Source organism: Triturus cristatus, chromosome 4_1, assembly GCF_964204655.1.
Source record: "Triturus cristatus chromosome 4_1, aTriCri1.1, whole genome shotgun sequence".
Classification (NCBI taxonomy): Eukaryota; Metazoa; Chordata; class Amphibia; order Caudata; family Salamandridae; genus Triturus; species Triturus cristatus.
The window spans coordinates 316799931-316827436 of record NC_140585.1 but is presented as its reverse complement, the minus strand read 5'-3'; the positions used below and the strand labels follow the sequence as shown (position 1 = coordinate 316827436).

General features: G+C 47.3%; 1 protein-coding gene across 10 annotated transcripts in view; it reads left to right on the top strand.

Annotated features, from left to right (window-relative positions):
- WNK1 (WNK lysine deficient protein kinase 1) overlaps nucleotides 1-27506 on the top strand; it is a 1135119-nt gene that overhangs the window by 872709 nt on the left and 234904 nt on the right. For all 10 annotated transcript variants that reach the window (XM_085652258.1, XM_085652261.1, XM_085652257.1 and 7 more), the window contains 4 exons: nucleotides 13223-13396; nucleotides 13490-13547; nucleotides 15154-15294; nucleotides 15580-17003. In XM_085652258.1, the coding sequence (XP_085508384.1) occupies nucleotides 13223-13396; nucleotides 13490-13547; nucleotides 15154-15294; nucleotides 15580-17003 (1797 nt within the window). The remainder of the gene's footprint in view (nucleotides 1-13222; nucleotides 13397-13489; nucleotides 13548-15153; nucleotides 15295-15579; nucleotides 17004-27506) is intronic.

Sequence of the window (27506 nt, the reverse complement as noted above, 5' to 3'; positions counted from 1 at the left end):
TAGGAAATCTGCATAGCTACAAAAGTTACTTTAAAAATTATTCAGTAGTTCATGGAGGAGCTACTCCCTCACCCTGCATTTACTTATAGGAGAGCCAATGCTTGGCCTACTACAGCACATCTGCCACTTTGTTTAATATTTCCAGCTTGGAGCGGTGGGCTGGAGCAGAGTATACCCTTCTAGACTACCTATCTTTGAATACTAAAAACCTCCTTGCTTGCCACATAGCCTACACATCGCAGAGCCCCAAAAATGCCTTACTAATGCTATATACTACCCAGCCCTGAACCCTATAAGCCCCTTACAACACCCTAAAAAAACTCAAAAATGCAAAACCACATAAACACATATTAAATTAAAAAAATGTATTTTAATTAACTTTAAATAATCATGTTTACTTGTTTTTAAAATAGAATTAAAAAAAAGCCTCCCTAGCTCACAGGCTGAGAAATGACCCACAGATTTCCCTTCTTCAGAATCTGATATTGCTAGTCAAGAACCTTTGTACTGACAGGCTTACAAAAGAGATCAGAGAAATCAAACAGGTGTTTTTATGATTATTATTCAATTCTGAATCAGGGAGAGGCGGCAGAGGGAGCAGGGGAGCCATGCAACAACAGATGACTGGAATTATCAATTTTAACACCTGCAGCTTCCTCTATGTAAATCTTTCTCATTTCTGGAAGGAAGGTGCTGGAGACAATAGGTCAGAACGCCAGTGGTAAGAACCCAGGGGAGGATGGCATAGGCCTTGAGTTTTATAAAGTTTTTACTCCAGTCCCTTCTGGTCCTTTGACCATCTTATATATTATTCTTCTGCGTGGTGAGCGGGTACCAGAATCTTTCCATAGAAGAGTTCTGATTATCCATTTTTGAAGCTGGAATCCTCTTGATGGAACATAGGTCTTATTGGACCAATATCTCTAATGAAATAGATTGAGTTATACACTAAAATCATAGCCAAACTGATTAACATCATGGCTCCGTGCCTTGTAGGTCTGGACCAGAACGGTTTTATTAGTGGTCGCAGTCTGTTTGCAAATGCTTAATTTATGGTTAAATTGTCTTGGTTTTGACATATTCTGTACCAGCATTTATTGTCCTGTTGAATGCAGAGAAGGCCTTTGACCTCATGAGCTGGAAGTGTGTATTCTAAATCTTGGGTATGTTAGTTCATTTTCAGCTCATAAGTTCAGTTCAAGCCTTGTACCAGGGAATTATGGCTCAATTAACAGCCACACTCAGGTGAGGTAAATAGTTCTTGAGCTGGGACCTAGCAGGGTTGCCCCTCCCCCCTCCTATTATTTGCCTTCTTTATAGAGGCATTGGCTTAGCTCTTTTTTCAGAGTAGTCACATTTTAACAACTTTAACTGGGGTAACCAAAATAAAGTCGTTCACAGATGTTGCATTGTTTTTAACCCCTACTTTGGACAATATTTGCTGCTCCTTAAATAATGGCTTATACCTCCTTAGGCACATACAAGATAAACAAGGCCAAGATTGAATGCCTCCTTTTATTACCTCCCCAGAAGTTCTCTCTCCAGTTATGAAAGGTAATTGTAGGCCTAGTCCAAAGAGAGATTTAGGGAAACGCTTTTCGGAGCAGTAGAGGTAACCAACATTTTAGAGACTTGAAAGTGTTTGCGGCTACCTATTATAGGAAGAAACTGGAGAGACTTGGCTGGCCTGCAATAAAGGTTTCTGGGTTAGGAATGTCAGGAGTCTGGTTCAAGTGTCAGGAAGAAGGTGGGTCTTTCATAGTCAGGTTTACATGGTATTTTTATTGGTGAGGTTGGGTTAGAGGGAGAGAGGAAAGTTTGGTATATTTCCTTTTTAGGAATGAAGCATACCATAGTATTTATAAGTGGGTACAAACTGTCACTTTATAGGTGTAAGTTTAGAGGACTCCTCTGGGATCGATCAATCAGGTTTTTGTAAAGTGCGGCTGTTTCACCCGTGAGGATCTCGAGGCGTTGTGGTGTCATGCTGCGGGATTCCGTTGCCCGTTCCTATTGGTTGAACATCCAGGTCCTGACGTCCTTTCTAAACTGTTGGAGTGATTGAGCTGCTGTAAGTTGTTGGGGAAGGGTGTTCCAGGTCTTAGATGCCAGGTGGGAAAAGGCTTTCATCCCCTGTTTGCCCGATGGATGCTCTGGGTTGCTTTAGAGAAAGGAATCTTGAACAGAGTTCCCTGGTAGACTGGTGGAAGTTCACCCATTTGTTGAGTTACGCCGGTCCTTTGTTGTGTAGTGCCTTGTAAATGTGGTTAAGCATCTTGAACTAGCATCTCTTTGCGACAGATAGACAATGGAGTTTCCTGAGGTGAGGGGTGATGTGCATCTGTCTGGGGAGTTTGAGGATGAGTCTTGAAGCTATGTTCAGGATGGTCTGGAGTTTCCTCAAGAGTTGCATGGTGATTAAGGCATAGAGGGAGTTGCCGTGGCAGAGTCTGCTCGTTGACGAGAGCTTGTGTGACAGTTCGCTTGGTGTTGAGCGAGATTTATCTGAAGACCTTCCTGAGCATTTGTAGGGTGAAGAAGCAGGCGGAGGAGACTGCGCTGACCTGCTTCTCAATGGATAGCTGGCTGTCAAGGATGATGCAGAGGTTGCAGGCGAGTTAGTGGGTTTGGGGGGTAGAGCCCAGCTCAGGTGGGCACCATTCGTTGTTCCATAAGGTGTCCCTGCCTTTCCTGAAGGTGAGAACTTCTGTTTTGAGTTTGAAACAGTTATTGTTCATCCAGAAGGCCACATCCTTCATGCATTTTTTAAACCTATCTTTGATGGTCTTTTGTCAGGGAGAGGATGAGTTTGGTGTCATCGGCGTAGGAGATGATGAGTCTGTGGCTCCTGATGATGTTGGCCAGGGGTTTCATGTATACGTTGAAGAGGGTTGGACTGAGGGATGAGCTTTGCAGTACACCACGGGCGATGTGTTTAGGGATCAATGACAGTGGCGGCTGACATCTGGGGGGTGGGGGAGGGATTTTAAAAGAATAAAACTTACCTGAACCAACGTCTTCCGCTCTGTACCTCTCCTAATGAACTGGAAGCTGCTGTGTGAGCATCAGTCCTGACGCTGCTCTGAGGTTAGAAGCAGCTCCCTGATTGGAGGGAGCTGCCTCACTCTGTGCTCGCCAGCGCCCTGGAAGCCTGCAGTTACTCTACCCCCTCCTGTCTTAAAACAGCTGGGTTAGAGGTTTCTTATTGCGCATGTCTGGCTAGCCATCGCAAGACGGCCAACCAAAGACAAATACGCACTTTGAAAAGTGCACAAACAGCCTACCCTCCTTCCTGCTGCTGTCCTTCAGCAGCAGCCCCGCCACCGTCCTGAGGCTCTGTTCAGAACGGGAGGATGAAATAAGATGGTAATGTATTAACATTTTATTTTTCATGTTTGGGGGTAATTTTAGTGGTTGCTCCTTGGATTCTGATCTGGTAGAGTCTGTTGACCAGTATGTGGTGGGATACTGTGTCTAAGGCTTCCGAGGGGTCGAGAAGGATGAGGGCTACTGTTTTAGCATTCTGATGTTGGTTGCTACAATTAGAGCGGTCTCTGTGCTGCAGTTTGCTCTGAAGCAGGCTTAGGAGGGGCTCAAAGGTTGTAGTTTTCCAGATGTCTGGTTAGCTGGATGTTGATAGCTTCCTCTAACCTTGGATGGGAAGGGGAGAGGGTAGATGGGTCGGTAGTTTTTAAGTTCTCGTGTGTCTCTGAAAAGTTTCTTCAGCAACAGCTTCACATCGGCATGTTTCCATTTCTGGAGGAAGTGGGCCAAGGTGATCGAGGACCTTGGTGAGTTCTTTGTGATGGGTTTATTACTGAGGGTGAATGTTTGGTGGGGGCAGGGGTCTGCTGGAGCTTCAGAGTGGATGGATATCTTGATGGAAACCGTTTCCTCATCGATGAGGGTGTTCTATGTGGTGAGCTGATGTGGGTGGGCGTTAGCCTGCGTGAGAAGGTTGATGTTGTCCTCTGTGGGGGGGTTGAGGTGCAAACTCTTGGTAGATGGTGTGGATTTTGTTGTGGAAAATGTCTGAGAGGATGTCGCAGAGGGCTTGCGAAGGTGTGATTGTGTTTTCGGTTGCCAATGGTTTGGTGAACTGTCACTATGTTGAACAGTTCCTTACTGGTGTTGCAGCTGTCATTGATGCGGGTGGCTAGGGCAGTGTTGGGGTTTTTCAGGAGGTGCTGGCAATGGTTGAGGACGTCTTTGAACTGTTTTCGGTCTTCAAGGATCCTGCTGGTGCGCCATCTTCTTTCCTTCTTTCTGTAGTCGTGTCCGGGTTTTCAGTTCTGCTGTGAACCAGTTGGGGTGTAGGGTTTGTTTTTTTGGGGTTGGTGGGTTTCCTAGATGAGACTTTGTCAGTTCTTGCCGTGATCCAGTTTGCAAAGTTTTCAGCCGCTTGTTCTGGATCTTCAGTGGTGGTGGGTATGCTGGCGTTGAGCGTTGGTCCATTGTTGTTTTTGACCAGTTGCTCCGTGATTTGCTGGCAGTTGAGACTGTGATGTTGAGGGTTCTGAAATGAGGAAATGGACGCAGTGGTGATCGGTCCATGTGAGCTCCCTAGTGTGGGTGTATGTTACTCTGTTGCTGGTTGAGAAGATGGGGTCAAGCGTGTGTCCTGCGGTTTGTCGGGGGTGGGGGGCCGGAGATTAGCTGCTAGAGTCCGAAGTTAGCAAATGCTTTCTAGGAGGTCGGCCGTGTTGAAGTCGTCGGTATTCTATAGGTGGAAGTTGAGGTCTCCTAGCAATATGTACAGCTTCGAAAGGGGGTGGCGAAAGGGGTGATGAATTCAGGTATTGCATTGCAGAAGGCCCGGTGGGGTCCAGGAGGTCTGTAGGTGAAGTTGCCTCTGATGGTGGTATCACTGTTGGTGGTGCTCCATGAAAGGGGTGGAGTCGTCTGTGGTGGTTGAGCATTCAGTGTTCTTTTTGTAGATTATGGTGATGCCTCCGCCATCAATGTTGTATCGGTCCTGGTGCACGATCTTTTATCCTTCGGTGGTGGCTGTGGTGATGTCCAGAGCGGATGCGGGGTTCAGCTAAGTTTCTGTGATAAAAACTGCATCTAGGGCGTGAGTCGTGATGGTGTCTCAGATTTCTGTGGCGTGTTTCCCGAGTGAGTAAGCGTGCGTTGATCAGGAGGCTGTTGATCTATCCCAAGCTGGTGGCATCAGCCTTGTTGCTGGGTGTGAGACGTTGTGTGGCTGATTGAAGAGACATGGGTGGTATCTTTGGTGACGCAGTTGAAGCAGCAATTCCGAGAGGAGAAATGGCCTTCAGCGGTCCTGGTGGAAGGCACATGCGCAGTTTTTGCCCTGGCCTCTGAGGTTCAGGGCTTGAAGTTTGTGCGAGGGTAGCAGTGGCGGTCAATGGGGGTTGGGGTCCTGGCATTGGGTGAGATCAATCAATCAGGGTACTTGTAAAGCGCGCTACTTAGCCGTGAGGGTCTCAAGGCGCTGAGGGAGGGGGGTGGGGGGGGGGGGGGGTCGCTACTGCTCGAAGAGCCAGGTCTTGAGGAGTCTTCTGAAGGCGAGTAGGTCTTGGGTCTGTCGTAGGTGGGTTGGGAGGGTGTTCCAGGTCTTGGCGACGAGGTAGGAGAAGAATCTGCCGCGGCGGTCGTACGTTGGATGTGGGGGACAGGGGCGAGGCTGGCGGAGCGGAGCTGGCGGGTGGGGGTGTAGAAGTCTGCTGTTCAGGTAGGCTGGTCCGGCGTTGTGGAGTGCTTTGTGTGCGTGGGTGAGGAGCTTGAAGGTAATCCTCTTGTTAATGGGGAGCCAGTGCAGGTCTCTCAGGAGGGGGTGATGTGGCTGCGGCGGGGGGCGTTGACGATCAGTCGGGCGGAGGCGTTTTGGATGCGTTGTAGCCGCCGTAGGTGTTTGGCTGGGATTCCTGCGTATAGTTCGTTGCCGTAGTCCAGTCTGCTGCTGACGAGGGCCTGTCACTGTTCTTCTTGTTTCGGTCGGCATTGACCTGCTTGGACATGGAGAGGGAGGAGTCGAGGATGAATCCTAGGTTGCGTGCTTGGTCGGTGGGTGTCGGTGCTGTCCCCAGAGCGGTCGGCCACCAGGAGTCGTCCCAGGCTGAGGGGGTGGGTCCGAGGATGAGGACCTCCGTCTTGTCCGAGTTCAGTTTCAGAAGGCTGCTCCTCATCCAGTCGGCGATGGCCTTCATACCCTCGTGGATGTTGGTTTTGGCGGTGTGAGGGCACTTGTAAATAAAGGGACCCCCTCTAAGAGCATGTAAGGTCCAGGAATCCGAGGGGAAAGAACAGCAATCAATAAGACAAATAACTCCTCGTGGACCTCTATTTCTTTTACACAAGAATTAATCTAAGCATGGGTTGATCACTCCTTATAATGTATACATAGTTTATACTTGGATACACAAATGCATAGTCTTTGTATTTATTATAAAAATCTTCCTTTTATTTTATTGGTCAATCATAAACTATAATTTTTGTATGACCATTGTGCATTAGTCTCCATTATTTTCTGAAAACAGTACAAATCATTTCACATTAGAAAAGACACATTTTTTTAAGAAACTTTTTTTGTTCAATCTATATGTAAAAAACAACAACCTACTCGGCACGACACAATCAATTCCCAGACATACTAACAACTCTAACTCACTCACACTCATACATAACACATGTACTTAAAGGGTACAGGGAGCATCAGAACATGGCAGCATCTCCAGTATTTAGTTTGTAGATGGCAACAACCTAAATAGATCGGGGCGCACGTGGTCTACGCGCGTTTCGGTGGATTTACACAAATATGGACCACCTTCATCAGGACCTCGCCCAACTAGGGTACAGTGTCATCAAGTTAGTACAGAGTAGGGGTACCTAAAAAGGTAACAATGAAAAAAATATTTACTTCAATTTTTCAATCAACCCATGCTAAAGCAGCAAACATTTCCATAATGGCTAAAGCGGTGTGTCAGACCTCTATTAATGCGTGACTAGAAGGGAAAGGAAAAATATATCCCACCTATATATGAAAATATTGTGCACATCAGTTCTAAAACGAAGAGTAAGTGTTTAGAGAAAAGATAAGAGAAAGAAATCTAAGAGGAAAGAGGTTATTCCCAAGAGACTCCATTTGTGTGCCATAAAGAGGCGAATATAGAAAAGGAACATATAAAATTGTAGATTTTTATCAGATAGCTACACACTTTTATCTCTTACTATTTGGCATCGGAAAGTATGAACTCGTAAGCCAGATATCAACAGAGTATATTGAACACGTTCTGTCCGTGGTATGAAAATATAGGTGCAAATTCTGAAAAAAATGAAAGGTAGGGGACAATATGCAGTGATTTATATAGTCTATAAAGTAAACCTTGCCAACGACATGGCCTCAAAGAGGAATTGCATTTTAAACTATTTTTATCTAATATATCAAAAAGGGGCTTGAATTTACTTCTGTGGCTCTAGTTGTAGGAAGGATGGCGATTTTCTGTGCATCGACGCATTGATTAGAAGTGTAAAGACAATTACCACACTTGAGCATTCAAAGTGACAATTCTAAATATATTTTGTGTTGCAGTGCTATGTTCTAAGAACGAATTTAAGATGGCTCAGAAAAAGAGCCCAAAATAGTCAGATACTCACTTGGGTATATTGTGAATCAAACATACAGTCCGATATTCTGCCCCATATTCGGAGTTATAGATAAAAAATAATGGGGTTGGATCTCTATAGATGTTCACAGGTCGTGTCCTCCTAAGGGTGAAGCATATAATATAATGATATAGATAATCAATGCGTCGATGCACAGAAAATCGCCATCCTTCCTACAACTAGAGCCACAGAAGTAAATTCAAGCCCCTTTTTGATATATTAGGTAAAAATAGTTTAAAATGCAATTCCTCTTTGAGGCCATGTCGTTGGCAATGTTTACTTTATAGACTATATAAATCACTGCATATTGTCCCCTACCTTTCATTTTTTTCAGAATTTGCACCTATATTTTCATACCATGGACATAACGTGTTCAATATACTCTGTTGATATCTGGCTTACTAGTTCATACTTCCAGATGCCAAATAGTAAAAGATAAAAGTGTGTAGCTATCTGATAAAAATCTACAATTTTATATGTTTCTTTTCTATATTCGCCTCTTTATGGCACACAAATGGAGTCTCTTGGGAATAACCTCTTTCCTCTTATATTTCTTTCTCTTATCTTTTCTTTTCTCTAAACACTGAGTCTTCGTTTTAGAACTGATGTGCACAATATTTTCATATATAGGTGGGATATATTTTTCCTTTCCCTTCTAGTCACGCATTAATAGAGGTCTGACACACCGCTTTAGCCATTATGGAAATGTTTGCTGCTTTAGCATGGGTTGATTGAAAAATTGAAGTAAATATTTTTTTCATTGTTACCTTTTTAGGTACCCCTACTCTGTACTAACTTGATGACACTGTACCCTAGTTGGGCGAGGTCCTGATGAAGGTGGTCCATATTTGTGTAAATCCACCGAAACGCGCGTAGACCACGTGCGCCCCGATCTATTTAGGTTGTTGCCATCTACAAACTAAATACTGGAGATGCCGCCATGTTCTGATGCTCCCTGTACCCTTTAAGTACATGTGTTATGTATGAGTGTGAGTGAGTTAGATTTGTTAGTATGTCTGGGAATTGATTGTGTCGTGCCGAGTAGGTTGTTGTTTTTTACATATAGATTGAACAAAAAAAGTTTCTTAAAAAAAGTCTTTTCTAATGTGAAATGATTTGTACTGTTTTCAGAAAATAATGGAGACTAATGCACAATGGTCATACAAAAATTATAGTTTATGATTGACCAACAAAATAAAAAGAAAATTTTTATAATAAATACAAAGACTATGCATTTGTGTATCCAAGTATAAACTATGTATGCATTATAAGGAGTGATCAACCCATGCTTAGATTAATTCTTGTGTAAAAGAAATAGAGGTCCACGAGGAGTTATTTGTCTTATTGTTTGGCGGTGTGAGGGTCCTTGGTGAGGGAGAGGATGAGCTGGGTGTCGTCGGCGTAGGAGATGATGTTGAGTTTGTGGTGGCGGGCCACGTAGATGTTGAACAGCGTCGGGCTGAGGGATGAGCCCTGGGGGACGCCGCAGATGATGTCGGTGGCTTCTGACCGGAAAGGTGGGAGGCGGACGCTCTGGGTTCTGCGGGAGAGGAAGGACGTGGTCCAGTCAAGGGCCTTCTCTTGGATTCCGGCTTCTTGGAGGCGTGTCTTTAGGGTGCGGTGGCAGACCGCGTCGAATGCGGCTGACAGGTCCAGGAGGATGAGGGCTGATGTTTCGCCGTTGTCCAGTTGGCGTCTGATGTCGTCTGTGGTGGCGATGAGGGCTGTCTCGGTGCTGTGGTTTCTTCTGAATCCGGATTGGGACGGGTCCAGGATGTTGTGGTCTTCCAGGTGGCGGGCCAGTTGAATGTTGACGATTTTCTCGATGACCTTCGCCGGGAACGGGAGCAGGGAGATGGGTCGGAAGTTCCTGAGGTCCTTGGGGTCTGCCTTGGGCTTTTTGAGGTGGGTGTTGATATCGGCGTGCTTCCAGCTTTCCGGAAATGTCGCTGTTTCGAAGGAGATGTTGATGACCTTCCGTAGTTGGGGTGCGATGGCCACGTCTGCTTTGTTGAATACGTGGTGTGGGCATGGGTCTGACAGAGATCCTGAGTGGATGGAGTTCATGATCTTGCGTGTCTCGTCGTCATTGGTTTTGGCCCAGGAGGTCAGGCGGTTGGCGCTGTTGGTGTTCGCGGGGGGGGGGGGGGGGTGGAGTCATGCATCGTCGGTGCGGTCGTGGTTTTGAAGCGGTCGTGGATGTCAGCGATATTGCGGTGGAAGAAGATGGCCAGTGAGTCGCACAGTTCTTGTGAGGGCAGGATGTCGTTGGGATTGAAGAGTTCTTTTACGATGCGGAAGAGCTCTTTGCGGACGTGTGCGTTGTTATCCAGGCGGTCTTTGAAGGAGGATCTCTTGGCTAGTCTGATGAGGTGGTGATGTCTGCGGGGGGCGTCCTTGTGGGCTGCGTGGTTTTCTGGCGCTCGTTTGTGGAGCCATTTCTTCACCAACTTACGGCAGGCACGTTTGGAGGTCAGGAGCTCGTCTCTGAACCAGGTGGCTCTCTTGCTGGCGTGGCTGTTGGAGGGTCTCTTGAGTGGGGCGAGGGTGTTGGCGCAGTCATCGATCCACTGTCTTAAGTTGCGGGCTGCGGCGTCAGGGCAGGTGGGGTTGATAGTGGGTTCTGGGCGAGGGTGGTGATCAGCTGGTCTTCGGTGACTTTGTTCCAGCAGCGGCGAGGCAGCTGTTGGGTGCGATGGTGCGTGGTTGGTTTTTTGAAGGTGAAGTGGATGCAGCGGTGGTCGGTCCAGTGGGGTTCGGAGGTGTGGTCGAAGGCGACATGGGTGCTTGTGGGGAAGACGGCGTCCAGCGTGTGGCCTGCGGCGTGGGTGGGTGCGGTGACGAGTTGTCTGAGGCCGAGGTTGGCGAGGTTTTCGATCAGTGGCGGAGTTGGCGTCGTTGTTCTCGAGGTGGAAATTCAGGTCCCCGAGGAGGATGTAATCCGTGGAGGAGAGTGCGTGGGTGCTGGCGAGGTCGGCGATGGAGTCGCTGAACTGAGCCCGGGGTCCAGGGGGTCTGTAGATGAGTGTTCCTCCGAGGGTGGTGTTGGGGTCGGTGTGGATCCGGAAGTGCAGGTGTTCGGCGGTGTTGAGGGTGTCGTCTGCGTGGGTGGTGACCTCGAGGGTGGACTTGTAGACGATGGCTATTCCTCCTCCAATTCCGTTGGCGCGGTCCCTGCGGGTGATCTTGTAGCCGTCCGGGATGGCTATGGCGATGTCGGGTGCCGAGGAGTCGTTCCACCAGGTCTCGGTGAGGAAGGCCACGTCTGGGGCGGAGGTGTCAAGCAGGTCCCAGAGCTCGACGGCGTGTTTGCGTACGGAGCGGGGGTTGAGCTGGATGCAGCGGAGGTTGTTGGGTCCAGTCGTTGGGGGTTTGGTGGCTCTGTCACAGGTGAAGCTGCAGGTGCGGCAGGCGACAGGTGAAGCTGCAGGTGCGGCAGGCGAAGGGACAGTCGGTCCGTTTCGGGGCGGCCTGGAAGCAGGTGTTTCGGCCGGCGTGGAGGGAGTTGGCATCATACCCGAGTCTGGCGTCGTGGCGAGTGTGGGGTCCAGGGTTTCTGGCGCAGGGCGTGGTCCAGGCGCGGACGGGCGCAGAAGGACTTGCCTTTGGCGCGCCTTCCCTAAGAGAGGTAGAGAGGAGCAGCTGGGAGGCGGGAGTGGGGTGGCCAATGGGATGTTCGGGGGGGCGGGGCCGCAGGGGAGCAGTGGCGGGAAACTGAAATGGGAGAGCGGGAGGCGGGCGAGGGGAGCGGGAACCAGGCAATAGTGATAAGGAATCGGGGACAGGAATCGGGGACAGGGCAGGAAAAACAGGCCAACAGGCAGGAAAACGGAGCAAGATCGAACCTGGCGGCACACAGAGGGGCAGCGCAGTAGCTGGGGAGCAACCTAGCGAGGCAAGGTCCGCTCTCCTTGCCGCTGCGCGGCCTCCATAAGAGGGGTAGAGGGAGGGAGGAGCAGCTGGGAGGCGGGAGTGGGGTGGCCAATGGGATGTTCGGGGGGGCGGGGCCGCAGGGGAGCAGCGGCGGGAAACTGAAATGGGAGAGCGGGAGGTGGGCGAGGGGAGCGGGAACCAGGCAACAGGGATAAGGAATCGGGGACAGGGCTGGAAAAACAGGGCAACAGGCAGTAAAACAGAGCAAGATCGAACCTGGCGGCACACAGAGGGGCCGCGCAGTGGCTGGGGAGCGACCTAGCGAGATCCATACCATGCCATACCCTCTGCGCATGTCTGCTGTGTGGGTACACAGCTAACTCAAAGCCTTAGGGAGACTGGGCATGAGGGGGGAGGGAGGAAGTGGCGGCGGCCTCTGCGGGATGCTGGACCAGAGGAGGAGGGGGGAGGAGGGGGTAGCAGGAGGCAGCATGCAGCGGACCTATTCCCTTTGGGGTAACGGGTGGCGGTGGAGCTCAGGGCAAGAGGCTGGACTGAGGGCAGAGGGCCTGGCGCGGCAGGGCAGGCACGCGCAGAAAGGTGAGCTTAGTGGGACAGGCTGCCTGGAGCTGGATGCAAGCTGCAGGTAATCTGAGGGGAGGAGCTAGGTGTGGCACAGCAGGAGGAGCAAGGCAGTGAAGAAAGTGACTTACCTGAAGACTGAGGTGAAAGAGGGGAGGCCCAGCCTCCTCCGAACTCTGATGAGCGCAGAACTGGCATGCCTTTAGTCTGGGCGCTGCCCGTGCGCGTCCCGTGATGCGGGAGAAGGCGCCCAGTAATATGGGCTGCAGTCCATGAAAAACGGGGGCGAACGGCAGCAGGACTACTCAGAGTAGCGGAGGCTGCTGGGAGTTTTGGTGCTGCAGGGAGGAGGCTCTCCGCAATCCCTGGATAAAGGTTTCTAGGTCTGGGTTAGGAGAGCTGGGTGTCCGGTTTAGAAGCCAGTGTGTAGGTGGGTCCCTTTATATAGCAGATGTTGCACGGTCTCTTTACTGTTTGGGCTGAGTTGGAGGGATAGGGGGAGGGTTTGTAGAGCTTTTTTTTCAAAGAATTATGTGTATGTTTTTGATGATGAAGGGTATTGGACAGTGAATTATTTCAATTATGTGGGTATTGCACTTTATTCATACTAACAGAAGATTGGAGTATTGTGTTCTACTACCTTGCTAAACAAACTTTAAAAAAATTATCTAAAAATAAAGCTTAACAATGTGCATATAAGTGTAATCTTTCTTAGTTATATGTCTACATATATTATGCAAGTTATATACACATACATATATAGACACGCACATGGTGGTAAGGTTAGGTCCTTTAAAACAGTACTTACCAGCCAAGTAAAAGACTGAATAGTTACCTGTGGAGTTAAGACTTACACGTAACTCCCGCAATGTAATGAGTCCTGATTTAAGTAAAGGTAATATACCATAAGCTTTGGTTTCTTGGAGGGCATTTTCCCCATATCCCTTTAATGGTTTATCTTGCTGATTTTACTCATTCAAAATATTAATCTGATTACACTTTGTATTGCTTTTCAGAATAAATTAGCATTTCTATCTTTGGAGAGAGTGGTCGATCAAAACAACTTTACTTGCGGTTGAGCTCTGCATTGTATTTAAAAATTGCTATTTTCTAATGTATACATAACTTTTATCACCAGGTGCAAAACGAATTTATACTGGCTTCCGAGAGAGATTCGTTTGTGGAGCAGGTTAGAGACATAATTGAGAAAGCAGATGAAATGTTGAGTGAAGATTCCAATGTTGATCCAGAAGGAGATCAGGGCTTGGAGAATATACAGACAAGGGATGATGCCTATTACCCAGAGTCTGAGGTATCGATAAGTTAACACTGCTGCTTAATTTGTCAAGTTTAGAAAGACTACATATTGCATGTTGACAATTTTTTTTTATTTTTGGAATTTTAGAAATTGGATGGTGATTTCAGTTTGCAAGACACTGTATCTTTTCTCCCGCAACACATGGGTAAGGTTCATGAAGTCTGCTTGACATGATGCATGCGCTCACAAACTTTGAAATGATCTGCACTAAACCAGCCAGATAAGAACCAGTACACCAAGACTCATGTATTTGGAGCAAATTTCAAACTGGCTGACCACCACCAAAAAAGTAGGCCCGTAATTGCATGAAAGTAACATCTTGTACATTCAGATAGTGATGTATTTTTGCTGCTCGGCACTGGAGCCCCATCACACTCCTTACCAAACCACTGACTAATCTAGCACCTTTATAGCCAGCGCTGTCATCTCCAAGAAAGCATATGTTAGTGCTCTTCTGCACCTACAATCCCTCACCACCATTGTGCTCATATATTACGGTTTCCACTTAATTAGCTAGATACACTTTAAACCCATGCTCGTGTTTCCAACTGTTCCTGCCAACAAGATATCAGATTAAAATATAATGAGCTCCTAAATGTTTACTAAAGTTTTGTGGATCACTGAAGTCCCTCTGTCGGTTTAGCCATCCGTCCAAAACCTATTGGCTAATCCTCATACTGGAATTGTAGCTGTTCTATAATGCTTTACCTCAACTTTGCCCTCCTATTATATTTAATTTATCATCTAGAATGTCACACCTAGTTGGACAGTATTCTGCTTTTTGCATTATTTGTAGCAGCAAGCACACTCACAGATAGTGCAGATGCAACCACACAAGCCCTTTGCGAGACTTGATGTTAATTCCTGCGCCAGTGTCCCACAGCATATCATTAAGCTGACCTGCCGATGATTGACATAGACATCACTTATTAATCTATTATAGCTCTCTTCTAACAAACAATTCCCTTTTATTCTCACTAACTACTCTCCTATCCAGCTTTTATCACTAGCTTCCCTTGTGCCTCTGATCATTTATTTGCCCAATGCATTATAAGCGCTCCTCCTTCAACTCTAATAATCTGCATTTGAAAAGATGTCTCAAAAGTTAACTTTTTTCCATAGACTTTAATCCTGTTTGCTGTAACACTTTAATCCCATTACAGCACGGCTGAATTCACTTATTCCTCCTCCCTCACAACAACTAACACCACAGACGCAGTAAGTGCACTGTCCCCTGCAGCATTGCTATCTCGCATGCCAGATAAGCATTGCTTATCTCGCATCCTACTCCTCCAGCTACCATACCGATCATAACAATAACCTGCTATAAATATTTTTGGCCTTACGCAGGGCCACTAGTATCTCCTTATGGGATGTCTTGATCTTTATCTTGCCTATTGGTATTTTGGATTTGGACTACTTTCACTATTTTATTTTGTTGAATATCTACATTCACCGCTAAATGTATTTGTCTCTTTTTAAAAATGTAATGTAGTTACGCACAATACCTGATGTTGAACTTCTGCTTCTCATCTTAAAAAGCCAGGTGGGATTGCTCACTTACTGTACAAGTATAAATTATAGGAATCAATAATTGGGCTGGCTTCACACTAATTGACAATTTTCTTCATATTTTTCTTGATCACTTGTTAATGATGGAAGAGGTGCCAGACATTAAGGGCTTGTATTTAATAACTTTACAACTTGTAAGCATTGTGAACACTAATGAAGTGTTTTCTTTTCCTCTGCAGGTATTCTTCCAAACTCCCATACCCAAGTTGTCCATTCTGCTGGAAGAAGGTTTATAGTTAGTCCTGTGCCAGAGAGTCGATTGCGGGAGCCAAAGTTCTTTACCCCCTCATTCCCTCTACCAAAAGAGATTCCAGTGACAGGTAAGTTATTCCTTATGCAAGCCTTTCCCTATTCATCAAATGTAATTCTTCTGGCTATTAGTTACGAGTCTAAAGTTGTGAATCTGCACGATAACTTACAGGAACTATAGCATTTGGTTTCAGAATGTCTTTAATAAACTCTGCATGTCTCCATATGTTTGTATGGTATGCATATGGTTTTTGAGTAGATTGATTGATTGTTAGAGAGAATTGTTTTTCTTAATGCACTTCAAGATTATGGTAAGACTCACCTATGATTCAATCATTGTTATGTTTCTCTTTCAGTTCCTGTGTCTTGTGGTCCTGGAATTAACCTGTCCCAGTCTGCATCATCTGTCAGTCTGCAACAAGCTTTTTCTGAACTCAAACAAGTAGCAGTGACAGAAGGTCCTAGCACAGCACCTCCAATCTTTAATCAGGAAGTGCCATTTTTCCCATCTGTTCTCCCTCCAGCGACTGGGTTATTAGGACCTTTACCTGTAACTACAGCAGGTCTTCCTCACATGTCTGAATCTGTTGTGAGTGAATTTGTTAATGGAGTATTTCCACCAGTTACGCAATCTGTTTTTACACAACCTACTGAAAAAGTTATTACTGGCATTGCTCCTAGCACCAGTGTGCCAACTTCCATTGCCGTCCCACCTCTAATTGGAAGTATTGTGGGCAGTGCTGATGCCTCCTCAGCTGATTCAGTGCTCATGACCTCTTTGTCAAGCATTGCACTGGTTGGTGGAACTGCCCCATTGGCTACTGATGTAACGTCTCCACCAATTCAACAGATTCCTGGAGTAGGGCAAAATGTTACTGTGCCAGGTGCTATATCTCAGCCCTTTACCGCTCCACCTACACAACAAATTTCATCTTATGCCACACAGACTTCTACCTTTCCACCTCTTGTTCTTAATATCCCTTCAAATATTGCTGTACAGCCTGCTGTTAGTACATCTGGCAATAGTCTTACAAACACAATTGTTTCAGGCACTCTTCCGCTTCAGCCAGAGTGTGTTCAGAAAACAGTAGATAGTGCACATATGCGCAACACAACTGGGATGACCTTACCTCTGTCTGCACCATTAACATATGCCGCAGTGGCAGCAGCAGGTGTGTCAAATGTGTCTCAGCCTGCAGAGCGACATCCCATCCAGATTGCTCCATCTATAACAACACCCGTTTTACCCCAGGGGACCATAACCACACCATTATCACAGTGCCTTCTGCCAGATGCCCCGTTAATATTACCTCCAGTTTCTAATCCACCTCCTGTCCAGCAAACCGTGGTACATAGTCAACCTCAGTCAGCTTCTCTTCCAAATCAGCCTCACAGCCACTGTGTGGAGGGAGATGTGGATACTCTAACCAAAGCTCCTGGCATCGATGACATAAAAACTCTGGATGAAAAGTTGCGATCTCTCTTCAAGGAACACACTGCTGGTGCCCCACATGTGTCTGCATCTTTGGAGACCACTTTATCAACAGAGGCTGCTGCGCCACCCAGCATAACAACTACTGCGTTGATAAATCCAGTGATTAACACCAGTGCACCACCTATAAGCCTTTCCCTTTCCTCAGCTGACACACCAGATGTATTACCTAGTCTTACCCCTGGACAAGCTACTACCCCATCAAGTCATGTGCTAGCTTCAAACAGCATCACGACTACTGGAAAACCGGCAACTCCTTCCACAAAACCTCCATTAACCAGGACACCGGTAAGATCACCTCATACGTTTGCATGTTTTTCTTTGATTCCTCCTTCTTATTACCTGCTGAAGACACCTTTTCAGTTCTGAAGGAGCTGTAAGCACCTTGTACCATTGCATGCACTTTGTAGAGTTAGTTAATCAAGGGGTTGTGCATGTTTGGTCTCAGTTTTCTTTCTTGTCCTGGCTGAGATGTTCTGTAAACAGTTTTGTGGCTATGCTTTAAGGTGCCTATGCAACTCAAAAAAACAATTGTCCTCAAGCTTTATTACTCTGAAAAATGTTTCTTATGTGAGTCCTATTGTTTAAAAACTTAATTCTTGAGGATTAGGAGGACCCTGGAGCTGTTATGAAAAATATTGAAAAGCAATACATTTTCCCCTTTTAAGTGCACAATTTCTATGCCAGTGATCCTGCCAGTAAAGAACGGGGCCCTGCCCCTACACTACCAAGGGTTGAACCAGTCTAGCAAGGTTGCAGCATTACATGATTGATGGCACAAGAAATTGTTTAAGTTCTAAAATCCTCTTTTATCTTTCATAGTACTTCTAACAATAAACAAAAATACTCTATTATAGTCACAAAGGCTGCATTCAGTCCTATCCAAGGTTGCATGTCAAAAAGCTCAGTTCCAATGGTAGTTCCATCGATTCCATTTACACGCTGGACAGACCTTTAAGAAGAGGGGGTGGGTTGGCCGTCATATCACAGTAGTCTTGAGCCCACTTTCTCGATAGCCTCAAATCAAGCTTGTGAAGCTCTGTCAATCAGCGTACGTTTCTCCCCCCAAGACACCTTTAAAGCTATGCTAATATATTGGCCTCCAGGGCCGAGAGTCACTTTTCTGGACGCAATCAGCGCACTTTTGGAGGAGGGCCTGTGTGCGAACTCCTTCACGATCATGTGAGACTTAAATTTATATTTGGAAGATGCATTAGACCTAGACAATAGGAGACTTATGAAACTTATGAGCAGAGGGGGTTTAGAACAACAGGTGGTTGGCCCTTCGCATGCTGCAGGGCATACCCTGGACGGCATTTTCTCCCACAATACCGGCCTGGCCATATCGGAAATTCTGCCTCTCCCGTGGTCGGATCATGCAGCCATTATCTTTATGCTCCTTCAAACGCCTCCAAACCAGTCTAATCCCAAGCCCAGTGAGAGTATTTCCATCCGGGCCTGGAAAAATATAGATAGCACCGAGATGGGTAAATTTCTGACCTTAAATACGCCTATTCTTCCAGCTAAAGTAGACAAGGCAGTGGAGCTGTACTCTAGGTGGATCGAGAACGCCTGTGACAAATTTGCACCGGTTAAGCTATTCACACCCAAGCGAGCCCAGCCCTCAGCACCTTGGTTTTCAGCTAACTTGCAAAAGCATAAAACAGATTGCAAGAGACTAGAGAGGGCGTGGAGGAAAGGGTACAGCATCAAAAATAAAGAAAAGTATAAGGAAAGCCTCAGTATTTATAAGAAATTACTCTTAGAAACCAAGAAAGCGTTCTTCGCGGAGCAGATAAAGGAGGCCAATTCATCTTCCAGAGAACTGTTTAGGACTATCTCTAATCTGACGAAGCCTACTAAACCCACCTCACACAGTAGCTCTGCACTTTGTGATTCGCTAGCCTCTTTTTTCCGGAACAAGGTGGAAGTTATCTTTTCCAAGGCTCAAGGAGAGATGGGTGATGAGGTAGCCAGCCTTGATGCGGGGGTGATGTCGGCGTCAGATAGACTAGAGGGTTTTAATCCGCGACAGATCTCAGAGGTCATAAGCCTTCTGCAGGCATCTCGGTCTTGTTCTCCAAAGGGCCCTTGCCCGGTGGCGGTACTTAAAAACATTTCTGAGGTCGTTGCAACTACCCTTAAGCCCTTGTTTAATACCATCATAGACTTAGGCGAATATCCCAGGATGTGGAAATCCGCCTCAATACTCCCCCTAATTAAAAAACCTAATCTGGATAAAAACGATCCCAACAACTACAGACCTATATCCCGACTCCCGTTGCCAGCCAAGATGCTGGAGAAGGCCATCAATAGGCAACTTAGCTCTTTCTTTCAGAGCACTAAAGCACTCAACCCCACACAGTTTGGATTTTGTGCAGGACATAGCACAGAGCTGGCCCTTATCAAGGCCACGGAGGAGGTTAGAGCTGTGGTCGATCAGGGAGGGGTGGCGGTCCTGATTTTACTGGATCTGTCTACGGTTTTCGATACGGTCCATCACGATGTGTTGATGGACCGACTGTCGAAGGCGGGGGTGAAAGGCAGGGCCTGGAGCCTCCTTTAATCTTTCTTGGCTGACAGAATCCAAACAGTAGATTTGGTGCGGGACAAAGCAAAGCCTTTTGCCCTCCCATGTGGGGTGCCGCAGGGGTCTTCCCTGAGCCCCACACTTTTTAATATTTATGTCAGCCCATTGGCGGCATTGATAAGATCTTTCGGACTGCAACTAACATCTTATGCTGATGACACACAAATTGTGTTGTCCATTTAAAGAGGGGCCGAAGATGCTATGGCCTCAAGATGCTGCCTGAAAGAGATCTCTGGCTGGATGGCCTCCAATTGAATGCAGGCAAGTCCGAGGTCATTATAATTGAGAACAATCCCAATATCTGGACACCTGACATGTGGTCTGAAGTAATGGGAAATATACCAGCTCCCTCAGGTAAAGCCAAAAATGTGGGTGTGATCCTGGATCATAAACTTGATTTTGGCGACCAGGTCAGTGGAGTGGTATCTACTTGCTGCTATATCCTCAGGATATTGAGAAAAATTTAATTTTTCCTTCCAGCCGATGGTTTCAGGACAGCCGTCTCAGCCCTCATTTTGTCACGCCTGGATTATTGTAATAGCCTGTACCTGAACTTGGAGAGAAAAAAAACATCTGTACAGACTACAGCTAGTACAAAATGCAGCAGCGAGACTGCTAATAGGCATACCAAGGATTGCCTCTGCTTGAGATGGACTCCGGCAACTGCACTGGCTGCCAGTAACAAGATGAGCACAGTTCAAAGCACTGTGCACTGTTTTTAAGGCACTGAGGGGCAGTGGCCCGGAATTTCTGAGTAGATGCTTTGAATGGTATGTTCTGGGTATAGCGTTGCGCTCCTCTGAAGGAAGACTAGTAGCTGTGCCCCGAATATAAAAAAAAAAAAAAAAAAAGCTAGTTGGGGAGGCAACAGCTTTTCCTATTGTGCAGCGAAAGCCTGGAACAGTCTGCCGGCGCATCTCAGGAATGCCTCGGAGCACCTTTCTTTTAGAAAGGGGCTGAAGACCTGGTTATTCTCGGTATAGGCCCCCGTTTGTTTCCTGTGAGTCAGAGTGTAGCGCCTGGACACTGTTGGGAAGAAGTGCGCTTTATAAGCTCCTATAACATAACCAAGAATCAGAAAAATCTGACGGGAGTGGACCCATTAAAAAGAATGATGTAATTCATGGTCCACCTTAAGTCCCAACTTAACAGTACGCAAGGTACAGATCCACCTTGCCTCTAATTGTCTCAAATGTTGTTTCCTATCCCCACCCCTTTTGTCAGCTAAAGCTAAATCAATTCCATGAAATCTGAAGTTTGATCTATTAGATCCCATCTTGCAATCTTGCGACACTAAAGAGTAAGTGGTGTCTTGATTGAGACATGCTCTTCGGTGTTCTTGCATACATGTTTTCAGTTGAGTCTACTGCTACCGGGTGAATGGAATACTACGTGGAACGAATGCTGGTGGAGCTCTTTTAGGCTTCATCCCTTTCCAAGCAATTTGTTGTGGAGAGAGTGCACCGCTCACTAACTCCCAGGCCCATCATTGCCCTGCTCCTAAATTATTGGGACCGTTGCACCGTCCTGTGGCTGGCCAGAGAGTAGCGCAACTTAGTTGACAGCGGCAATTCTATCTCCATGTACCCTGACAAAACGATGGCGGTGCAGGAAGCCCATAAGTAATTCCTCCTGGTGAAGTGCAAGCTGCAACAGGCCAACATTTCCTATGCCATGCTGTATCCAGCTAGATTCTGAATCACCTTCAAAGAGGACCATTCTGATAAAAAAAATAATGGCCAGTATTTACCATCCAACTCCTTCCAAAACCTGCAAGGACGCTACTTTAAGATGTGGGGGCGCATTGCTACGTATTCCGTCACTTTGGTCAACTGCTACGGTCCCAGTGTAGATGACATAGCCTCTTTTGACAAGCTGTGGGGACTCATACTAGACATTGGCTCCACACACTTGATATGCGTGGGAGACTTAATGTCGTATTAGACCCCACTATGGATCGATCACACAGCATACCAGGCCGTCATACTAAGGCATACAAGTACTTGGGCGAAATCATGACTGACCACCGGCATTTAGATGGATGGAGAACTCTACACCCTACACAAAGAGGGCACCTTTCATTGTAATGTACATCCTAGCTGGTCCCTTGTTGATTATTGGATACTCTTGTGAGGGCTAGGAACCTGGCTAGTTATAGCAGAGCACGTGCACTCACATACTCTTACCACTCCCCGGTGTTGCTACAGCTGCCGTCACCGAGGACTGGCTCCCCCTACCAGTCGTGGAGGCTTCCTGCTACGGACCTTCTGGACACATGCTTCCATGAGAAATTAAGACGGGATACGGGACTTCATTCCTTGGAACTTGGACTCAGTCCTGACCTTGGCTGGTGTTTGGGAGGCCTTTAAAGTGCCTATTTGTGGAATCTACAGTGGAGTGAGGAAGCCTATTTCGATCCAAATATCATCAAGCCTGCCAATATAGGGAGGGTAAAAGGCCAGGAAAGGTGCTGGCTGAGGCAGTGTGTGCTCCCAGGTTCTCCAAATATGTCCTGGCAGTGGAGGATACAGATGGCCCTCTACAAAGAGATACTGCGGATATCCTTCTTACTTTCTCCACTTTTTACTCCTCTCTGTACCACGCGTAGGACCCTACTGATTACTATGAGGACATAGCTTTAGGATGGCTCAGCAAGGCGCACAGGGAGTTCCTGTCCACTGATCTAGAGGAAGAGGAAATTTGCGAGCATCCATAATACCATGGAGAACTGTCACGCGCCGGATCCAGGCGGCCGGCCTGCAGATTTTTATAAGTGCTGTGTGGGAACACTAGTTTGTTTCCTGAAAAAAAGTGTATGTTGAAGCAAGGGGCTCGGGAGTTCTCCCACTCTCCAGGGGAGGGAGGGAGGGGGGGGGGGGGGCGCGACTATCATTGCCCTTCTCAAACCAGGAAAGAACTCTGCCACATGCAAGGCCTACAGGCCCCTATCCTTAATCAACTTCGACGCGAAAATACTAGCTAACGTGCTGGCCAACCTTCTGAATTTGTTGATGAAGGGATTGTTCCTGCCGGATCAACTGGGTTCATACCAGGGCGAGCTACCTCCCATAACTTGCGCACTGCTATAGTATATCGACCCTGAATTGGCTGTGGTGGCGGTCTTTCTAGATGCCACCAAGGCCTTTGAATCCCTAGAGTGGGACTACTTGGTTGCTGTGTTGTGGTGAATGCCTCTTCCCCCTCACCCCCCCCCCCCCCCCCCACACCCCACCCCTCCATATTTCTATCCTGGATCGCCTTATTATATAGTCAGCCATGAGCTACAGTTCAGCTTAATGGCAACTGTTCCAGACCATTTCCTTTTACGCGCGGAAGCAGTCGGGGGTGTCCTCTGTCACCCCTCCTGTTTGCAAAGGCGATTGAGCCGATGGCGGCTAAGCTCTGACAACACCATAGAGAGTATGCACTGCGATACCATACGCTGTATCTAGTGGTATCGCTTTATGACGATGACATTACCCTCTATATAAGAGACCCACATACTAGCCTGGATCCAATTATTAGGGAGTTTCTTCGCTTCTGAGAGGCATCTGGAGTGAATATAAACTGGGGTACATCTCGGATCTTTCCTCTTACCCCCAGCACCCTACAAATTTCGCAACATAGCGTTATTCTGAAATAAAATATTTGGGCGTGGTGGTCTATAGGGATAAAACGCTGCGGACGAACTATAGTACGGTCATCGCCTCACTCACAGCAATTGTCTCTCGCTGGATCTCACTGCCTCTATCACTGGCGGAGTGAATCTCTTTAATCAAACGGTTGCATTGCCAAAACTACTGTACTTATTCCTCAAAAAGCCGTACCCCCAGGACATTCTTGTTTCCATGCACACAAGACACAGCTTATCCGGCTGACTTGAGAAGGCAAACCGCCCAGAGTATGCTGGAATACACTTGCCCAGCCTCTCAAGAGGCGGTTTCGAAGCTCCAGATATTGAGTTATACTATTTATGCGCTCATGGTTTAGACCGCCGCCCTTCATGCCCCACTTACCAATAAACCAAGGCTACATGGCTTCTCTTCACACTACATCTTTTCCAATGGCACAGGTCCCTGGCGAAGGTACCGCTTTTTCCACAGTGGCGTGCACTACCCTCGCTTTGCAGCGGTTAGCCTGGAATCTGAATAAACCTTTACTGTACTCTCAATTAGCGTCCCTTCCTAACCACCATCTGACCCCGGTTGCTCATGAGACATCCTGTCGCAGCATGTTACGAAAGCGAGGTATAGCCACCTGGGGAGATCGCACTCAAGATGGAATATTCAAAGACCGAGAGGCAATGCCGAGTGGGGAAACGATCACACCACTGGAGATATTTTTATTCATTAGGCTCAGGCACGACGTCCAGGCTGCCACTCCCACCTTCCCCCAGCAACCCCCTACACTATATACACTACATGGCTTATTACCGGCTGCGGGACCAGCGCATGCAGTCTCTCTGCTCTGTCATGCTGCCCAGGCAGAATTCCCCAATGTACTGACCAACTCACGGACCAGTTGGGATTTAAAGTTGGAGGCACCACTCACTGAAATGGAATGGCTCTATTGCTGTAAGTAAACCGGCATGGTAACTGCCAGTAGTCATCTGTGCTTCATACACTTCAAATTCATGCATCATGTTTACGATACACCGGTGATTCCCCATAGACCTGATGGTCGCTATGATAGATGGGGCCAAGAGGGGGTAAGATTACTGGATCTCACGTGGGACAATACAAAGCTTTTAGATGGAGAAGCGACTTCCCTGTCACGCATGGTGGGCACCCTCCTTCACCTCACCCTGGTCATGGCGCTACTGGGACACACAGAGGAACTGTTAGCTCCCTGTAGGAAATTCAAATCTTTGGTTTTGCTCCTGGCAAATCGGGGTGGGGCATGTAGGTGGAGCAGAGGGCAAGTTCCCAAATTCAAGGAGTCGATGGATGATTTTACAAATTGTAAAAATCAATTAAGCACATATGCCGAGCTCTTACCCCTGACTTCACGACCACGGGACATTTGGGACCCATTGTTGACATAATTGAGGGAGGACTCAGACTGAAATACCACATGACTGGTTATGGTGCCCCTTGATATCCGAAACACCGTTTCTTCTGTATCGGCACGGCAGGGAAGACCTGAGCATCTATATTATGTGATGGTGTCTAACCTAATATTAGATCCTAAACAGCGCATTTCCTCTTGGGCTAAGACATACACACTGTAGGTTGTGTTTATGTTTTAGAAATCAGAGATTCAGTAATATAGGGTATTCATTATTTACTATTCAATCCCTGATGTGGCATAAAATAGAATTATGGTTGTTTTGCCCATGAGCAAGCTACGCTACATGTAGACATGTGTAACATTCAGCAAATGTGAGTGCACTGTTATACTTTGTTGTAAAAATTCAATACAGAGATTTAAAAAAAGGATTCGGGCAAGAGCAATACTGCCTTTAGTTCCATGTTCCTTGTATATGCCTACAGAGAAGCATGACACTAGTGATGGTACCAAGAGTTCCTTATAGTCCAAACTCCAGCCAATCAGGTGCAAACACCCTCTAGAACCTTCTCCTCAGAAGCTCAGGCCCTCAGATTTTCTACCGCACGTCGTGTGAAGGGAGTTTCCCTGAGCTCTGCTCAGTTTTTCTCTGGTTTTTGGATTTCTTCAACCTTTCCTGATGTCTTCTAGTAAGAAGTCTCTTTTCCGTCCTTGCACTTCTTGTGGGCTTTATTCAGAGGACCCTCGCGAAAAATGTATCTACTATCTCTACCCTGACCATCGGGTAGGACATTGCAAAATTTGCAGGACTTTTTCACAGAAGACTCTAAAGGATAGAGAGGGCCGCGTCCTTCTGCGGCTGCAGAAGTTGAAAGTCTCAGATAACCCTCTCTCTGACGTCGAAAGTGTGGCTTCTGGACACACTGGAGCCTCCTCTAAGCGTAGCAGTGTGCATGACTTGCCCTCCCCCTTTCTTAAAAAGAGGAAGCTTCAACTTTTGGAGGTTGCTAAGGTGCCAATACACTCTACTGCTAAGCCCACGCCCCCGAGATCTCACTCTCAGGCGTCTGTGGCTCTTCCAGCGCATGTTTCCTTTCTTAAACGTGCCAGATTGTCGACGGGCTCGTCGACGGTCACTCCGTCGACGAAATCTGCAGCTTCTACTACTTTGTCGAAGGTGACAACGGCTTCCAGCAGGTTCCCTATGCCGTTGATGGCGGCTTCGTTGACGCTATCTTCGTCGACGGTGGTTTGTGTCTCCATGAAAGCTGTCTCGTCGACGATTCCTATATCTTCGTCGACTAAAAAGAAACCTGTGGCTGTCCCGTCGACATCTAAATCTTCATCGACGATTAAGAAGAAGCGATCCTCCTCGTCGACGGTGACTAAGGCTTCATCGATGGCGGCTTCGTCGAGGGTGGCGGCTTCGTCGGCGGCTTCGTCGGCGGCTTCGTCGACGGTGGTGGCTGCGTCGACGGTGGTGGCTGCGTCGACGGTGGTGGCTGTGTCGACGGTGGTGGCTCTTTCGTCGACGGCAGGTCTCTCGTCCACGCCAAATTTTGCATCTCTTCCATTGGTGTCTGTTTTTACGCCAACGCCTGCTCCTGTCGACGATTTGCTCCTGCAGCGTCGTCACGCTGTTTTGGATTCCATTGCACTGCCACCAGCCACTCAACCACCGCCACAACTGTTTCCCTCTGGCAATAAGGATGATTCTGCCTCGGATGATGACACCACATTCCGGGCTGCTCACAGTCCATCGGAGCTTTTCATAAAATGTCAGGATTTCGATGACGAGGATCAGGAGGACCATTATTATCAGGAGGAGGAACCTCCTGCGCAGATTCCGATGGCACAGTTGCCTTTATCCCTCATTTCTAATCTCCAATTTATGCTGGAGGATTACAACCGCCGTTTCCCATCTTCTTCCCACGGCTTTCCACAAGAAGCGCCTCCAAAGACTCCAGCACCTCCTCTGCCGCCGGCGGAACCAACACCATCCGTTCCTTTACAAGTTTCTCCTACAGATGACGCTGACGTCATTCCGGTTTCAGAAGAAGGTGAACTCCTGGGGGACGATGATGATACTATGGCTGACTGGGACGATTACCAGATCAATTCGCCGTCTCCGCCTCCGGGGTCACCAGTGAATTCTCCTCCTGTTGATAATACAAGTTTCCATCAATTGATGGAGAGGGCGGCGCAGCGTTTTCATCTCCCAATGGTAGTCAGAGAGGAGGATTGCTTTCTATATGATTTTAAAACTCAGCCGCAGAAGCAGGTTCGGGCTGTGCCCATAATTGATTTCATATGGAACGAGGGTATAAAATTGATGAAAACACCAAATTCAGTTCCTGCAGTTCACCCGCAGTTGGAGAAAAAATATAGGGCTCCAGACTTCTCCTGCTTGCCTGGTATCCCAGCCAAAGCTGGATTCCGTGATCACTCAGGTGGTACAACGTCGCTCAAAGAATCCCTCTTCTCCGCTTACCTCTCCACCTGACCGTGATAGGCGTCGCTTGGATGCCATTGGCAAAAAAATTTCAACCATGGCCTCTACAACTGTCAGAGCAGCGAATTCCCTGGCCATCTTGGGTCGCTACGACCGCCAAATGTGGTCCGACATGGCTGCTTTCATCAATCTCATCCCAGAGCCTTCTAGAGCGGACGCTCTCAAGGTTCTTCAGGAGGGAGAAAGAGCATCTTCAGAGATCATCGATTGCTCTGTGGATATTGCCTCAACTGGTTTTGCCAGCTAGCTGGGGCAGCTGTTCTAAGGAGGCAGGGTTGGCTTCGCTCTACTTCTTTTCGACAGGAAGTCCAGGCGAAAATCCTCGACATGCCCTTTGATGGGGGAATCGCTGTTTGGCCAGCACGTAGATGAGGCGCTCCAAACAATAAAAAAGGACACAGAAACAGCTTGTTCCCTTGGCACGCTGCAGTTTAAAAGACAGCCTTGTCGGGGTGCTCGTGGACGCAGCATCACCTCCTCCTTTCGTGACGGATTGACACAATACCGCTCATACCATCATGGAAATCAGCGTTTTTCCTCCCAAAGTCCACAGTCTTATCGCCAACAGACTACAAAGTCCTACAGGGGAAAGTCTAACTATCGAGGAAACACTTCCAAAAAACAATGACTTTCTATGCTTACACCCTCCTCCTCTCAAGGCCCTCCCTATCAGAGTTTTCAA